Consider the following 18335-nt stretch of genomic DNA (forward strand, 5'->3'; position numbering starts at 1 on the left):
TCTGTAAAACTTGGGGACAGTCTTACGCTTTGTATGGTGGTTGAATAGATTAGAAAGTTGTTGAGGTTTTTTTTAGCTTTTTAAATGTTACTGTTTGTAGCATGTTATGGTCTATAGCCAAATAGTCTATAGCCATAGAGTATTTTGTGACACAGTTTTCAAATGATAGTGATGTCTCTTAGTGGGAGCGTATTACGCATCCACTTGTGTGTGCAGCTGCATGGATTTTAATGGGAATTAGGTCTGCATAAGACCAAAGGCAGTGTCTTCCAGAACAAGCTAGAGATTTGTTTGAGTCGTAGATGTCTAAGTCTTCTTTTCAGTGCATGCTCAGGTTAAAAAACATTGTGCATGAGGGAAGGAAAAAACATCCCTCCAGTAGACTTTAAAGCAACAGGCCTATTGGAATTGATTCGTTGCACATGCATGTGCAGGCAGAGAGGGGCAGGTGCACTGTCAGAGGCTGACAGGACCCAGGCGAGAAAGGGTAAAATACATGCCCATGGCCAGGCAGCTCTTGCTAAGTTCTCGCCAATATTTTAACCAGTTTCTGTCGATGGCAACAGTGACGTCAGGTTTCATCGTTTTTCTTTGAAGTTATTAGCTGCTCATTACTGCAAAGCTAGTTATCTAAAGGAAGCCTGATTCTGGTCTGGCTGTATAGCATAACCCTGCAGACCTCTTTCGTTTTGAATAACGATGTTCTGAGGATAGACACCACATCTGGCAATTCCAATTGGCTGGCAGCCTGTACTGCTTGGCATCGGTGGAGGTTTAGGCAGAAAACAGGTTAGCTCTGGGGCTGAAATTCCAGAAGATGAACATATTTTTGCCTGTTACCTATTGCATTACCACTGTCAGTAATCATATCCAAATTTAGATTAAATTAATCAGCCTCCATGACTTTAAAATGTTGTTTCATACATTTTTATTTCCAGAATGAAGGTGTCTTATCGAGGGCATTTTCTGCATAATATTTACCCCTGTGCCTTTATAGATTCTCCTGAATTTCGATCAACGCAGATGAACCGGGGTGAAAAATTTCAGGTACACTTTGGTTTAAATGTCACTGGATATGAGCTAATGAGATCCTTAAAAAACAGAGTATAAATTTGATCAACAGTGAACTATTTGACTTGCATAATTTTGCTAGCTTTCTAGTACTGGTGTTTCATGATGGACCATATCAAGAATAACTTTTAAAATGAAATGCTGCAAAACAGTATTATGACGGTGTTAGCTGAGCAGTCTGGCTTTTGCTATTCTGTTCTCTTTTGCTGTTTCCAAGTTTATTTTGTGTTAAGAGATTATTCAGGACAAATAATTTAAGAGATAGCTTTACTGGAAAAAGAGGTGATATGAGCAGTCTCATCACTCGTTCAAAAACAGAAAAGGAAAAATAACTATTGTAATATTTGGTGTTACTAAAATGAAAGACTAAAAATTCAGGCACTAATAGTTTGAAATTGGTATTTATCTAAATGTGTTAATGTTTCTGTCATTTTGAAAGTTGTTAAAGCAACATAAGCTGAAAGAGATCACAGTATTTTGAATAAAAATATTCATACAGGTACCAATAAGGGTATATGTCTCTAGCAGTGTAATTATGCTACTACATTAAAGGATATATTATACTATAGCTTGTGGGAAAAAATACTGTTAGAGAAGGTTTTTTTTACGTAGTACTGAAATGGCTTTTTTGCTGCCTCTTACTTGTTGTTCTTTAACTGCGTATGTGTAGTAATGACCGGACTGTGGCTGGCTGGGTACATCCACGTGGATACCCTGGCAGAAGGGGAGGGAAGGAGAGCAATGTACACTCTAAAATCGGTGATTGATGTCATATGTTCCAGTCAAATACTAGGCTTAACGCCAAGGAGAGGGAGTTGTCCAGATGTATCCGTTTCGCAGCAGCAAGGTGTTCAGCAGCGTGGTCGCCCTCCTGGCACAGCCTATTTCTCTCATAAACAACTGGATACGAATCGGTCCCTCTGAAGGGAAAAGGCTCATGCCTCAACTTCTCCTGTCTTAAAAATTACTGTAATCTGGTGCGGTGTACGTCCTTCACTCATGAGTTCTGCTTGTTACTGCCATATAAACACTCTCAGCGTTGCCATTGCAAGAGGACATGGATTCAATCTTAAGGACCCCATCTGCTGGCAACGCTGGCAAATTCTTCCTCAGCCTGTGTGCTTGTATTACAGACGGTGAAGTTAAAATCCACGGATACGTGGCAGTTTCCCATTATTTCTTAGGCTTTATATATTTTTAATTTTTCAGGAGGTAATGTTAGCTTGTAATAGCCGAGAGCACCTGATTTCTTCATAGATGACTGACTTTCCCTTGCAAAACACACCGTTGGGTACCACCGAGCGGTGCAGGTTTCAGTGTGCCGTTGCCCTCTGCCAGCACAGGGGGACGAACCTGGCAGGTCCAGCCGCCCTGGAGAGGCTGCAAACTCCTCTGTAACTATCGATGGCAGAATTATCAGTAACTGAGCAAACAGAGCCTTAGCTCAACTGCTAGAAGGTGGTACTTGTGGGATCAGCAGGGCTGACAGTGAAGAGAGAAAGGTGAAACTTTTTAAGGGGAAAAAAAAAAAAAAATCACTAAAAACTCTCTGATGGAGTCCTTTGGATTATAGCAGTTGTTCCTGTTTGGTGAGAGCAACATAAAACCAAGCAACATGTAGGCCTATTGGGGTGTGAGTAGTGTCATCACTGCAGGACTGACTTTATGTGTAAAATTCCTTTAACATAAATGCTTTTACAGTTTGGAACTTAGAAGAGATTTTCCCCTATTATCTCCCCCAGGTTTTCTGAAAAACAAACTGGCGATGCTTATCAGTTAAAAATATGAGAATAATAAATATCTGACATGTCTTATATTTGTAAATATCACGTTCTAAGGGATACTGAAAAGTTTTATGGCTTTAAGCATTATTTTAAGTGGAGGCACAAATAAAATGGTATCACTTATTTTAAAGCGTGTTTAAATGTGCTAATTTTAAAGCATTTTTAAATGTGCTAATTCTGAGCATGTATTTCTCAGGTCACCATTATCGCCGACGATAATTGCAAGTTCCTGTGCTGGTCCAGGGAAAGGCTGACTTATTTTCTGGAATCTGAGCCGTTTCTTTATGAGATCTTTAAGTATCTTATTGGCAAAGATATTACAAATAAACTCTATTCATTGAATGACCCAACCTTAAATGATAAGGTAAGCAACTGAAGTTTTGTTAGGGAATTTTCCTCCCACACGCAAAGATGGTGTTACTTCAATTTTAAATCCTCTTAAAGCACCTTTTTTCAACCTGCTGCTATCAGCTGCTGAATTCACACTCGTTGCCTTTTAGTGCGAAAGTATGAGTCAGTGCACATTTCTGTCAGAAGCAATATTCATTAAAGTTAGCACGGTAATGTGCAGGAAAGATGAATAACAGATTCAGAACTGATCGGCTAGTACAAATATTTCTAGCCAACTAGACGTAATGGCCGGTAGCTAAAAAGGTGCTTCTCCCTGGATGTCCTTTCTCATTAAGAAATGGGTGCCTTTGCACAAAGAAGCTTCAGGGTTTTTTCTTAAAGAATTTGCTTGCTGGGGTCAAAAAACTGGGTAATACTGATTGCCAAGAAGAATAATTTTAACATGTGTTTGAGGGTTGCAAATACAAAAAAAAAAGGAACATTAGATTGAGATGATGTAGTTAGTGGAAGGAGGCATGAAATACATATAAAATATAAATAAATACAAAATATTCAGTGGTCTGAATAGAACTCATTCTTCTTTGCACGTAGAGGGAGCATGTTTTAGGTGTCACAGTAAGTGGTTTGGGTGTAGTCATGGATATCTTGATTATCTTGTTTTACTTTCATTTTGTCTCCTTAGTTACATGGCTTTTCAAGATTTGGATGGTAACTCGGCTGCTGGTGGTTTTTCTTATTATTTATGTAGTGGCTGTAGGATTCTCATATATAATTTATTTGAAGAACTTTCACCATCATTTATGAAAAGCTTTATAATTTTATAATACAGTATTTTCATATTCTGTCTGTATTGATTTAACTCACACTAACTCAGAGCAAAAATCCTTCTCATCAGCTTGCCCATAAATATCTCATATATAGGTTAAATAGTTACTTCTGCAGAGTTGTGAATTTATTGGAAAATGATCCAAAAGGAATGACTGCCACTGGTACTATACCACAGACATCAGCAGGCTTAACTTGTAATGTCTTTATGGCTAATTAGACATTGTAAGTTTTCCCAATTTTGTACTGGCTATAGAAAGAGAAAAGAAAGAATTGCTAGAAAAACAATTTAATAGCAATAAAGCACTATTTATTCTGCCTTCTGGTCAGTGAAATAGAGGATTACACGGTCTTGCAATCAGATCCTCAGAACTATTTCGGATCACTGTTTTCATCTTACTAATGCAGTAAGATAAAAGTGATCTAGCGGGAATGTATCATCTATAAAATACATCTTACAAAGTGTGTGGTTGAAGCTGTTTGGTTTTTTTTTTTCCTAAATAAGAAAGAATTACAGGCAAATGTTCTAGAATAAAACCCACATCTACATAGACAGTAAGTCATTTCTGGAGTATGGCATCTGAAAGGAACATATAGCAACGTGCCTCCTGTGTGTGCATTCAGACTGCCTCTCCTGGGAGGCTGCTGTTCTCCACACTCCTTCTCACCTTGCCTTTTTTTCTTTTTTCTTTGTTCCCTCTTTTTTCCGCTTTCTTCTTTTTTCTCCTTTTTTTTTTCCTGTTTCCCTTTTCCTCTTTTTTCTCTTTTCTATTCTCTATTTTATTTTCTTCTTTTCTTTCCTCTTTCCTTCCCTCATTTTCTTTTTTTACACATGGATGACAGCATTAGGGTGTCATGCCTAGTATACAAAGTCATCTGCAACAAACTTGTGCTGCTGACTTCTGGCACTGTAGAGCTTCAGCACTAGTGTAAATATTTCTTGAAATGGAAGTATTATAAAATAAGGTTGTAACTGATTGTTTTTAAGTGAAGGGTCCTTATCATACCTTCTAAGTATTAAAAAAACCCCACCCAACTTTGCCCCTCCGTTGACCTAACATCTGCACACTTTTATAAAAATAACACAACAAGCATTTGTCATCAGTACATTCGTTTTTGGCTTCCTTGCGAGAGTAGTGAGCTCCCCCAGCTTCTGCCTCCTCCCTTGTAATCCTCCTGTTGTGTTGCAGCCACAGGTATTGCTGTCATCGAATGGCAGTCCTTGCTGTTTGAAAGGTTTATTTTGATTAGCGCTGTGTTGTATGTGCACAGCCTGGAAAATCAAATGGATGCACAACCTGTTGGCCTAGGCGAGATCAAGGCTGAAAGGGACTTTCTATTTCTGTACTTAACCTGTCTATATTTCCCACTGCATTGTTCAAGTATAACTATAATAACTATATAATGTACAGATGAGTCAGTATGAACAGAGAAGTTCCATTTAACTTTATTCCAGCTAATAAGATTTTTGACATTTCTATTTGCCACTTTGTTTAATGCACTGACTATATATTTCACTCGCCATCCTAAAATCACATATAGATACGTAAATTTTATGTATATTTCTTAATTAAATGATATTTTCACTTTAACTTGAGTTTATACCAAGTCTTTAGTGAAAATAGTCACATGAATTTAAGGTTATTGTAACCGTTTTATCACAGTAACTTTAGAAAATGTATGCTATAAAAATTAAGAGTGAGCATTTGGGAAATCTGTAGTACCTTTTTATTCTTCCTCAAATGAAAATCCTGTTGCACAAGCCCTTCCTACATAACATAGGACAAGAACTGTCTGTCAAGTAAATTCTCCTTCATTTCCCCATCGCCAGCACCCTGTGGGCATGTCACTTCTCACAGGCTTCGTTGTCAAATACACATATTATTGGTGTCTTTAATGCTTTTTAGCTGGTGACAATCTCAACAGAAAATTTTGTAGTAGACTTCTGTACGCAGGGGACATAAAAGAGAACAACTGAACCAAATGCAGTATAGATTATTCATAACCAAGATGGTAGTAAGAAGATAAGAATATCAATTCATTGTATGTTGGAAAACAGAAGAAGATCCATTTATTTGTAAGGAACCTTGTGATTTTCTCCTGCCTAAGGAGATTTTCACTACTGTTGGGAAAATAGTCATTCCTCTCCTCATGAAATAGGATGCTGATTCCTGACAAAGTTCGGTAAAGTGGAATTACCCATTATGCTTTTGTCATTGATTACTACCTTTCACATACACCTAAAATAGCATTCTGACTTGCGGTAATACTTAACAAGGTACAATGTATGGTTTCATATAAATATTATAGTACAAAGACTTCTCAGGAAGACTATTCAAAGCAAATGGAAGCTCCTAAGACCATTTGACAGGCAGAGCATAATCATATGCGGCATTTAATCCGTCTTCAGTAAAATCAAGAGCCAAATGATCATCTACTAGGAAGGAATGACATTCACCATTTTCTAACATGACGAAATGAAAAGCCAGGAAAGTGAACAAGTTTCTGTTCAGACATAAATTACTGAACTCTATGTATAGCATGCTGTTTTGTTTAGCAAGGAGGACCAGGCTCATCATAAAGGCTTTATTTAACTGCAGAGCATCATACCTGAATAATGAATTACCAAATAATAAAAATCAACCTTTCTGTAGGAAAATACATTAAAAGTCCAGTGCAAAACAGAATTAAAATTTAATAACTATCCTGAGATTTCATGCTTGTCAGTGTTCCAATTCCAATATATTACTGGCATCTTCTATTTTCATTTAAATCAATTTACACTGTATAGAATCTTCTGCTCTAACCAGCTTCTTGATTCATGAATAGTCATAGCTGAGACCAGAGCATCTAGTACAGAGGAAATTGTTATTTTCCATTTTTATTTTAATTTACTTGATACCATTTTAAAAATAATAATTTTTTTTTTTTTTTAGGCTTCAAAAAAGATTGATCGACAGCCTAGCCTTTGCTCACAGCTCTCTGTGATGCAGATGAGAAACAGTATGGCCAGTTCCAGTGACAGTGAGGACGGCTTGCAGATGTTTCTTCGTGGGACTTCCTCTGCATCCTCTCTTCGTGAGTGCTCAAAATAGTTCATGCCAGTTTTGAACACAGCTTGGTTGATCATTAGAGATTATTGTAGAACTCCTGCTGTCTTCAGTGGGAGCAGACTGTAGCTTTTTGGATGCTGCTGTACATCAGCTAAGTGGAGGGACCCAACGGTAGGGAATTCTTAAGGTGCATACGGCTTTGTATGCTAACTGAAGCTATCTCATGTAGATACTGGCAAAAAAAACAGCATGTATTGTAATAATTTTTGGCATAATGTGAATGTGTAGGCATAATATGGAGTGTTTATAGCAATGGGGCAAAACTGTGAATGTACAATGCCTGTCACGGTAGTATCTCCTTTGGTCTGTGACTGGTGCTTGTAGAAATTAAAAACCCAAGCAAAACTTTTTCCCTCGGGAACTTGGTGCTCTGCATTTCCTCCTGAGATAGTTTGTATTGGCAGGGTCTGGAGAAATGTGGTGTACAACCAATAGTTTGATGCCACCTGGAAAATCTCCAAATATCCTGTCAGACTCTCCTGCTCTGTGCTTTGTATGACAGGAGTAGTAGAGAAAGATGAGATGAGGGAAGAAACCATATCTGACCTTTTTGCTTCTACTCTTGGAATTTATTCCTTTATAGAAACCTTCTAAATGATTCTTTCTAGGCTATTGTTATTTTTTACCTTGAATTTTCCTGAATCTCAACTTTAACAGTAGCCTGAACCCCGAGAGCAGCTTTTGAACAAAAAACCCCAGAATATGCTCAATTTTCTCCTTTGGCGTAAGCTGTTAGTTTAACAGATCATATAGGATTATTTATTTTGATTTGGGAAATACTGTTCTTTAGTAATTAGAATTCAAATATATGAGGAAAAAAATCACAGCCTATTATTTATTATGGTTAAACTCTCTGCTAAGAAGAGAGACTGATTTAAAGTATTTGCACTTTCCCATTTAATTATCTCTTCTCCATTGTGTTCCTCACAGTTCTCATCCAGGAACTCCTTCAGATTTGGAAGGCCTATCTTTTTTCACTCCTTAACATTGGTATAGTCTGCGTGCCCAGATAGAGCAGGGAGCAAAAGCCCTGCCAGTGTTTCACCCTACTAGAACATTGAGGGTGACAGCTGGGGTATAGTTGGATGAAAATTCCAGCGTTATTTTCTTTATTTCTCCTCTGTTCCCTAAAAGGACGTTTAGAATCACAGAACAGTTGAGGTTGGAAGGAACCTCTGAAGATCGTCTAGTCCAACCCCATGTTCAAAGCAGGGTCAGATAGAGCAGGTTACTCAGGGCCATGTCCAGTCAAGCTTTGAATATTTCCAAGGTGGAAGATTTCACAGCCTCTCTGGGCAACCTGTTCCAGGGCCTTACCACCCTCACAGTGAAAAAGGTTTCCGTTGTTGTAACTCATGACTGTTGTCCTTTAGTGCGTGCCTCCGAGAAGAGTCTGGCTCTGTCTTCTTTATACCCTTCTATTAGGTAGCCGAAGACAACAGTAAGATCCCCTGAGAACCTTCTGTTCATAAGGCTGAACACACCCAGTTCTTGCAGCCTCTCCATGTACGTCATGTGCTCCAGCCCCTGACCATCTTGGTTGCTCTCCACTGCACTCGCTCCAGTATGTCCATGTCTTTCTTGTATGGGGAAGCCCAAAACTGGACACAGCAATCCAGATCCTGTCTCACAAGTGCCAAATAGAGGGGGTTAATCTCCTTCATTGACCTGCTGGCTATGCTCTTGCTTTTATAGCCCAATATGTGCTGCTAATATGGCCCAATATATGGATGGCCTTCTTCACTGCAGGGGCACTCTGCTGACTCATATTCCATTTTGTGTCCACCAGTACCCCCAGGTCTGTTTCTGCAAAGCTGCTTTCCAACCAGTTGATGCCCAGCCTGTACTGCTGTGTAGATTTCTTGTGTCCCAGGTACAGGAATTTGCCTTTGTTGAACTTCATGTGGTTTCTGTCAGTTCTTTTCTCCAGCCTCTGAAGGCCCGTTCTGACTAGCTGCCCTACCCTCTGGCCTATCAACAGTTTCCCTCACTGCTTGGCTGTTGTCTGTGAACTTGGTGGGAGTGCACTCCATCCCATCATCCAGGTCATTAATATATTGAACATTATAGGCCTTGGTATTGGCCCTCTAGGGACCCTGCTGGTAACCAACTGCCAGCTGGGTTTTGTACTGCTGTTCGCCACCCTGTGAACTCAGCAGTCCAGTGAATTTTTCACCCAAGCTGTAGTCCATGTATCTAGTCCATTTCTCACCCATTTGGCTAGAAGTATTCTATGGCAGGCTGTGGAGGGCCATGCTACAGTAATGCTAGTCCAGGTAAATAACATCCACTATACTCCCTTCATCCACAGAGCCCATCATCTCACCACAGAAGGTGGTCAGACTGGTCAGGCACAATCTGCCCATGGTACATCCATGTTGGCTGTTCCCAGTCACCTTCCTGTCCTTCATGTGCTTGGACATGGCTTCCAGGAAGACAGGCTCCATAATCCTCCTGGGGACTGAGGTTAGGCTGATAGGCCCATAGTTCGCTGGGTGCTTCTCCTTGCCTTTCTTGAAAATGGCCATGACATTGGCCTTTTTTTCTCTCCCCTGACTGCCATGACCTTTCCAAGATGATAGAAAGGGGTCTTGCAGTTGCATCAGCCAACCCTCAGCACCCTTGGATGCAGCCCATGTGATTCCACAGTCTTGAGTTTGCCCTGTTGACTTCAGTGGTCATCAACGCAGTCTGCCTTTCCTGTAAGTCAAGTATCTCCCTCCCAGTCTCTACCACTAGACTCAGAGACCTGAGAGGCCACAAGACAAACCTGTAAAGTAAAAACTGAAGCAAAAAAGCTGTTGAATATCTCAGCCTTTTCCATGTCCCTAGGTCCCATGTCCCACTGAGCCATGGCCTCACAGTTTCTCTGGTCTTCCTTTTGTTGCAATGTATTTGTGGAAGCCCTTCTTGTTGCCCTTCACTAGATCCAGGTCCAGCTGAGCTTTGGCTTTCCTAATTCCATCCCTGCATGCTTGGGCCATGTTTCTGTATTCCCCCCAAGCAGCTCATCCCTGCTTCCACTTCGTGTGTGTGTGTTTGAGCTCTGTCAGGACTTTCTTGTTCATCTATGCCAGCCTTCTACCACGCCTGCTCAACTTCCTGTACACTGGAATGGATTGTCCTTGTGTTTTGAGGAAGGTGTCCTTGAAGATCAACCATCTGTCCTCGGGTCCCTTTGCCCTTGCAGTCCATGTCCCATGGTTTCCTGCCAAGTAGATCCCTAAGCAAGCCACAGTCCCCTGTCCTCAGGTCCAGGGTTGTAACTCTACTATTTGTCTTGCACACTTCTCAGTATCTTAAACTTCACCAGCTCCGGGACACTGCAGCCAAGGTTACCATCAGCCTTCAGCTCCCTGATGAGTTCTTCCTTGTTCGTCAGTGACAGGTCCAGCAGAGCCTCTCCCCTAGTCGGCTCATCGATCACTTGTGTGAAGAAATTGTCTGCTACGCTCTCCAGAAATCTCCTGGACTGCTTGCTCCCAGCCCTGTTGACTTTCTACCAGATACTGGGGTGGTTAAAGTTCCCCACGAGTACCAAGGCCTGCGATCATGAGGCTTCATCCAGTTGTCTAAAGAAGGCTTCCATCTACTTGCTCTTCTTGATCGGGCAGCCTGTAGCAGATACCTGCCACGAAGTCTTCCATGCTGGTCTGTTCTCTGATCTTTACCCAAAAGCTCTCGACTGGCTTTTCACCTGTTCCACAGCAAAGCTCCATGAAATTGAAGCCGCTCCTTTGCATAGAGCACCCTTGGACAAATTTGCACACTCAGAAGCCTGAAAGAAATTGTAAAAATGTGTTTGCGCAATTCGCTGGAATTAAAATTCTCTTTCAGGCTTAGAAGCAAAACACTTACACCAGTATTTCAGCTTTGGGAGAAAGTAATCTAAATGCATGACGTGTTCAACTGTAATTACATTAATCCCTAAAGTGCATCCATGCTTAGCACATACTTGATAAATACACTTTCTGCTGTTGTACTTTTCCTTGGTTTGTGTACCGTATTTTCTGGTGTATGTTGTGTACTTTCCCCAAAAGAGGGGCTGAAATGTCTTTTATGTTCCAAAATTGCTCAGTCCAACAGCGGTTGGTGTAGTTGATGCTGCCACTGCCACCACCCCATTGGCCACAGTAGGTGTGGCAGCGGCCTCCCGAGTCCAAGACTTACTTTTGGGGAGGCAGGGGGGTTACCGTACAGCAGTGTGTCATACACCTCGGGAAATACCATCCTTTATTTCTCCTTTGCGTTTTGATTGATGCAAAATTTCTGACTTCTATAAAAGGATGATAAAAATTCTTGATGGAAAGTTGTATATCTCACTAAACTGTAACGCTTCAATCTTTCTTTTTGCCAAAATAGCTTGTTAGTTATTCCTGGGTACTGTCATTGCCAATGAGGGGTTTGCTGCCAAGGTGAGCTCTGCTTAAAGATTTGTATTCAATGTGGATTGTGGCCATGTATGTACTTTCTCTCAGATCACAGGGAAAACTGAACAAAAAATCTGCCATTTGCCTTCCCACTGCTGTGTTTTCAAAAACCTTCTCCTGGGAGGTCTCAGTGCAGCAGTCGGTCTTATTTTTGGTCTGTTTTTAAGATTCAGTATGAGGTACATGCTGAGGCATACTGTCCCAGTGCTGTTCCCCTGGATCCTCTTTCTGCAATCATACATTTGTTTATTAAAAACCAAACCAAACCAAAAACCCAAAACCAAACCCAGAAGACTTAGTGAGGAACAAAAAAAAACTTTTTTTTTTTTTTTTTTTTTAAGTTAGAGTAAGTCATTAATAAGAGAAACTTACCTGTACAGGAGCTCTGCAGGAATACTGCCTTGTCATTGCTAGGTGATCGATTGTTGTGTGGACAAAAGCTTCCCATTACAAATATGATATGTGACTACTACAATACAAATAACTTTTATTCTCCTAATTTCCGTATTCTTGGAAAATTGAGCATTTATTTTTTTGTATAATCCAAACTTTTTAAATTGTGCTTTTATCTGTGCTACAAACAATCAGCTTTGACTCATTTTCTCAAGAAATTGATACAAAGCTTTTTTCAAAGCGCTTAGTAGTGAAAGAGTGAAAAATACTAATTAGTAGGTCCCAAACTACGATTACTAACAAAACTGTGTTTTGAATTTAATTAACTAAGAAACCCAACTAACTGTTTGCTTTTATATTAAGGAAATAACCAACAAGAGTTCTATAATTCTTACGGAGTGAGTCGTTTGCAGCATGATGTTTTCTGTTGATAACATCACATTAACTCAGCAAGCATCCTCAAAAAGGTATTAAAGTGGGATTTGTTTTTCACGTGGTACTTGTGCTTGACATCCATGATCCATCTGTATGTAATTTATTAGTAAATTAAATTGATGCATCTCTTTTTCCAAAATTTGAGTTAAGCAGAAATAGTTCAACCTGATTACAAGGGTAGCTTCACCTAACTTTCAGTCCTTTAAAAAATATTTCGGTATTAGTTTCTATTCAATAATTCTATTGCTTGATAGTAATTCATATACTTATTAGTGATACAGTCTCTTTTTCTATGCTGCTTGGTTTAGATCACTCAGATTTGCTGGTCTATGAATCTATTTGCAAACTTCTAAGCTAAAAAAATTTGGTAATGCTTTTTATTGGTGTTATCTCATTATGTGTGCTCCCTATGTTATACCCAGCTTGTGGTTAAAAGCAGGATTGGATTTCATGGGGAATGCTATTTTAATAGGTATTTGGGCTTAGGTCCTCGAGAGAGGGCAACAGAGTAGTGTATGGAAGGCCTGGGTTCAAGGTCTGACTCAGTCTCTTGGACATCTGTCCAACACTGGATAGAGGCATCAGTAGACAAGGTTTTTTTGTATCTGGAGAAAATAAGGGCATGTCTTTGAACCAAACAACTTGACAGTATTAGACTCAATATTGGACCCTGTTCAACAGACTTATGGCTTCTTACTTCTGATTTCTCGAGAGAACTAAGCACTTTTAAACAAAAGAGAACTAGTCTAAAAATGGTAATAAACTAGTAATAAGAAAGAAATGCTTAAAAATACCAGTAATGAAAAATGTGTGCGAATAACCCTTTATCATGGTAGGTTTTGAATGTTAAAAGAAAATACTAATACATTTTTAACATAAAAACTTCTAAAAAGCTAATTCCAAACTGTTTGTGTGAACGTGACTTAAAAATGCAGTAATACGATAACCCGCTGGTCTTGCCCGTAGCTGTATTTTGTACTCTGTGTGTAACATGTGCAGCACAAAGGAGTCCTCTTTCATAAACAGGCTTCCTTAGCAGAGCACTTTACTGTGTATCTGATAAACTTCTTTTAAAGTAATAAGAGTAGCCCTGCAATAAGAGTATGTTAGGGCTGTCAGTATTTTTTTCAAGAAAATTTGAATTTTTAGCTGTATACAGACGATCTGTCAGACAGGACCACTGCCTCTTGCTCTTTTCTTCTAAAATGGTATTTCAAAGATTTCCCTACTCTTTTTGGTCGGCATATGGTAGCTGTGTATAACCTTGTACCTTTGTGGTGGTTTAACTCTGGGAGAGGGCACTGAGAGAAAAAAAAATGTCCAAGTGCAGATGCAATTTCAGAGTGGACAATGAGAAACAAACCTGTTTGGCTGATGTCAAAGGAGCTCTCTGATTTGACCCTCATGCTGAAGATTTAACTACAATAGAGGTAGTTTGCAGCAGTAATTTGCACAAAAACTCCATTTAATGTCTTACCAGCAGTGGCTGTGGTGTGCGCTCTGCTCTGGCAAGCTCTGTGAGTTGTTGCTTTTCTAAGAAATTGTCTTGGAGCAATGAAATCACTGTCAGCCAAAAGTTACATGGCCTCCACCCGTTAATCGTGTTTTCTCTATGGTTGTTTATGGGGGTAGTATATTTTCCATAAGTTTTCCTTAAGTTTTACATTATTGTGCTTTTAAGGCTGTTAGGGCTGTGATCGTGTACCCACCTGAAGTTTGCCCAGTACACGGAGGAATTTTTTCATAGCCGAGGCAAGTGCGCAAAGGTACACACCTTTTGTACTGAGGGCAGTCATTCACATCGTCGTTTGTGGAGAAGAATCCGTGGGTGAGCGTAAGGGTGAGAAAACGATCGCTAGGGACACAGCGTTGGGCATCTCATGCAGTCAGGGTTTGCACTGCGTGGCTGTCCCACATCCAGGATTTCCTGATGCCTGTGGCCAAATCACAAAGAAACCTCCACTTATAAAAGCCTCTCATGAGGGAAATAGGACAGGACCATCAGATTGTGTACACTTTGTCACAAATAGGTGTATGTAGCAGGTATGTGTTGTTAAATTAATTGGTAATTTCTTTGTAACTGTGGCAGGCCCGGGCCGGACGTCTCCCTACCTGAGAACTTCGGCAAAAATGAAGCCGATAGAAGAAAGTGTTGAAGATGACGTCTTTGAAGCACCATCTGCTGAGAAGCTTGAACTCCAGCGGCTGCCTTAAACAGATGTGTCCTCAGGCGTATCAGAGCTCGTTCAAGGCTCCAGTGCAAGAGGAAGAAGCTGAATTAGGGAGGAATCTGAAAGCTAAAACCACCTCTCTGTGTTTGAATTTACCACAGCGTATGTCAGTGGCTTCTAGATGGAAATGTCACATTTTATTTTACTTCTAAATAAAAGAAAATAAATAAAACCCCAAAACTTCTATGGGTTTTATTTTTGTTTTCTGGGCGTGGGTATTTGCTTTATTTCTACTTTGACTCTTGCCATTGTAAATTTAGTATTAAGTGTCTGACTAGCCTGAAATTTCTAGAGACTTATTTGGTAGAGGATATTCCCAGTTTCATTTCCATAATTTTCTTAGAAGCCTGTATCTTAGCGCTTTTCAGTGGGAGATTTTGAAACTATGTTCTGTTGCTGTTACCTACCATCATTGTTGTGAGAGTCTCATGTGAAATAGTACACACACTCTTCTGCACCTTTTGGTAGGTATTTGCCTCTAATTCTGGCATTTCCTAACCTGACTGCTTGACTCTACAATTGTAATAATGACTTCAATTTTTCTTGGCCAAATATTTAAACTTAATGTTGCCTTTCCAACCTTGACTTTTTCTTCTTTAGGTAACTGTATAACACTGAAGTCTATGCTTTTCCTTAGTCTTATCCATGGAATGATTGTGCTGTTCTGGATTAACCTTTTCACACAGCAATAGGTGAGGTACAAATGACACTTGATGTAGGAAATTCAGTTCAAACCTCAAAAATGGGTAGCTGCAGGTACAGTAAAGCACAGCCTCGTAATGGGAGGCATTGGGAAGCCTTTATAAAAGGTACTTGTAGCAGTCCTGTCTGTGATATGTGGAGACGTGTAGATGGTAGCTGTCCTTCTGTGCTTTGACAATTCTTGAAATTTGTTGTGCAACAAATAGTGTATTTTAACTAAACATAACAGAAAATAGATACTATTCCATTTATTGAATTGCACAAAACTCTGCTACATACAATAATAGAAGTTTGGCGTAAACTCTCAAGCAGTCAGAGGTGTCAGAGTCTGGGTCTTGCTGGTTTGTGTCATTCCATTTTATTTCTAAAATTTCCCCTCACAAAGCATCCTTGAATCAGCCTGCATCTGAGTTATATAACCCATTTATTCCCTCATCAAACGCTCGTGCAGTATCAAAATGTGCAGTTAAATGATTGGAAGTTTGACCCGCATCGTCAGCGTTCCTGCTTCTGTGAATTTAAATCCAGTGTTTAATACTGCATCAATATGTCTTGTGGTTCGGTCAGTTTTGCTTTATTAAAAATGTTGCACTGAGGTGAGACATACTTACTAATTTGTGTTAATAGATCTTTATGCCACACATATGCAAAAGAGAACACGTTGGCTTCTGTTGGAGTCAATGTAGTTTATCGTCTGAATCTGATTTAATGTTATGAAAGTCTTCATAGGTAGAAAATAGGAAGTCTTCCTGCAGCTGTTTTAACTTATGCACAAGTGTTAGTTGGAACAGCTTTTAAAACCACTGATTTAATAAGCCAAAATGATAGGTAAGATCAGTGGTGGGTCTACTGGGATACAGCTGTGATTCAGCAACTAAAACATAAATGCATATTCAAAATTATACCACAGTTTTGGTAGCTGACTGTCAAATACTAGCAACTGAACAGATTACACTAGGAGCAAAAATACAGTAGACAACAAGAAAACTGAATATATTAGAAAAATAGGAAACATTCTCTATGCAATAAAATGCATACCAAAGGAGAAATATGTATCCTCATAACTCCAGCAACTGCTTGGTGTAAAGCTGTAAACTTATCTGAGTTTTCTGATGTCCTGTTTCTTTTAATAAAAAGAAGAATACTTGCCGAATATTTCAATAGGATAAATTATAGGAATATAGACTTATTTAGGTTGAGACCTCTGCAGGTCGTCTGATCCAGCCACCTGCTTAAAGGAGGGTCAACTTCCAAATGAGTGGAAATGTTGTAATGATGGAGACAAATATTAACAAGTGCTGTTACAGGAACATGGCTACGAGTGAGCATGCTTACCTTCCTTTTGGATTACAAGACAGCCAGATTTTGTAAATAAAACAATTCTGTATGTTTTTGCAGGTTTTACAAAAGCTGTTCCAAGTAGTTGATTATCAAGCCGTGTAAGTAACGTGATGGTGAGAGACTCGCAGATGGGTGGGTGAGGGCTTCCTTGCTCCCAGCAGCAGTTCAAGCTCTGTGTAAGAAGTGACGTTTTACTCCCATTCCAGATAAAATGATCCCTGTGGATAAAACATGCCAGTCAGAGGAAGGATGCCGCTGCATGATTTTTAGTGGTTAGGACTAAAAAAAAATCACTTAACAAACTCGTTTGACCATGCTGAAAATGTGCAAAAAACCTCTTCTTCCTGGATTACAAACAAAAGATCTTTTATACATAGGAAGCAAGTGCATCGTTGATTAAATGTCTCAAGGACATTGACAGGGCTATAGCTCTGAGGTTGCCTCTTGGCTACTAGGAAGGCGAGAGAGGAAATGGGAATTCTTTTATTTAAGAGGAGACATGGGGAGCCATGTCCTTGTCCTGAAGTAATTTCCTCTAACTTCTGCTGGTTTTCAGGCTCCTTTAAAGAGGAAAACCAAGCTGGTGGAATAGAGCTCATACAGTTTAGCAAGTGAATAACCAGAAAAGCAGAGTGAGTGAAACAAAAATAGTAGTTTCCTTTCTTCTTCTTCCCTCTCCAGCAGAATAATTTGTAATGTATTGTTGTAAATTCAAGCAATATTCAATGCCTGGAGAGATTGCATCTCCTGAACAGAATTTGTCTTAAAAATCAGGGAGGCTCTACAGGAGCAGAGCTCTGCGTACCCGTTGTGTATCCCAGCCTCAGGGCCATAAACGGTTGTCTGCTGGGAACAAGAACCAAGTCATCTTTATGCCTGCAAAGCATCACATATGCTAAGGATACTATAGCAATAACACTGCAAATAATGATAAATTACTGTGTTAGTCTGCTGGAAACAATACATTTATCACCTAAAAATAACGAACTGGAAATTTTAAAATTCCTGATGAATGGATAAAATGAACAGCTAATAATTTTATTTGATAAACACAACTTGCAAAGTCTGTTTACCTCTGTTCCTATTGTTTCAAATAGAGTTGTAACAGAGACAACAGAAGGTAAAATAGACTGTCGCCTGCTTTTCTGTATTGAATGAGGCGTGCCTTTCCATGGCTGTGGCAGAAGGTAAGGAAAAGCATCCCGTAATAATTCAGATTTAAAGGAGGAGTGTTTATGTGCGTGGGCAGAGGACGGGCTATAAACCCATTGGTAGCTCATTTCAAGGTGTGACCAGTAAATCAAACATAAAACAACATATGCTTTTAAATCATAACATCATGTTCTGTTGGTCATAACTTCTACTGTACAGCAGATGTGGATTGTACTAGCAAATAGTTCTTTTTACTTACCAGAATGCCTGTGGGGGGAAAAAAAGGTACTTAATCCAAATGTATTTTTAATCATTTTTTTCAAGAATTTTGTGAACTTTTCAGGAATTGTGGGCAAAAGCCCAGCTAGAACGCAATCTGGCCACTGTCGTGAGAGACAACAAAAAATGTTTTTGCAAGTATATTAATGACAAAAGGAGAGCCAAGGAGAATCTCCACCCTTTATTGGATGCGGGGTGCGGGGGGGGAACATTGCCACCAAGGACGAG

General features: G+C 39.6%; 1 protein-coding gene across 1 annotated transcript in view; it reads left to right on the top strand.

Annotated features, from left to right (window-relative positions):
- The window catches only part of BVES (blood vessel epicardial substance), a 26801-nt gene extending 12001 nt beyond the window's left edge, over positions 1-14800 (top strand). The window contains exons 4-7 of the mRNA XM_009578219.1: positions 933-1047; positions 3052-3219; positions 6968-7109; positions 14492-14800. Coding sequence (XP_009576514.1) covers positions 933-1047; positions 3052-3219; positions 6968-7109; positions 14492-14616 — 550 coding nt within the window. The 3' untranslated portion in view covers positions 14617-14800. The remainder of the gene's footprint in view (positions 1-932; positions 1048-3051; positions 3220-6967; positions 7110-14491) is intronic.
- The last annotated feature ends 3535 nt before the right edge of the window (positions 14801-18335 follow it).

Source organism: Fulmarus glacialis, unplaced genomic scaffold (assembly GCF_000690835.1).
Source record: "Fulmarus glacialis isolate BGI_N327 unplaced genomic scaffold, ASM69083v1 scaffold9880, whole genome shotgun sequence".
Lineage (NCBI taxonomy): Eukaryota > Metazoa > Chordata > Aves > Procellariiformes > Procellariidae > Fulmarus > Fulmarus glacialis.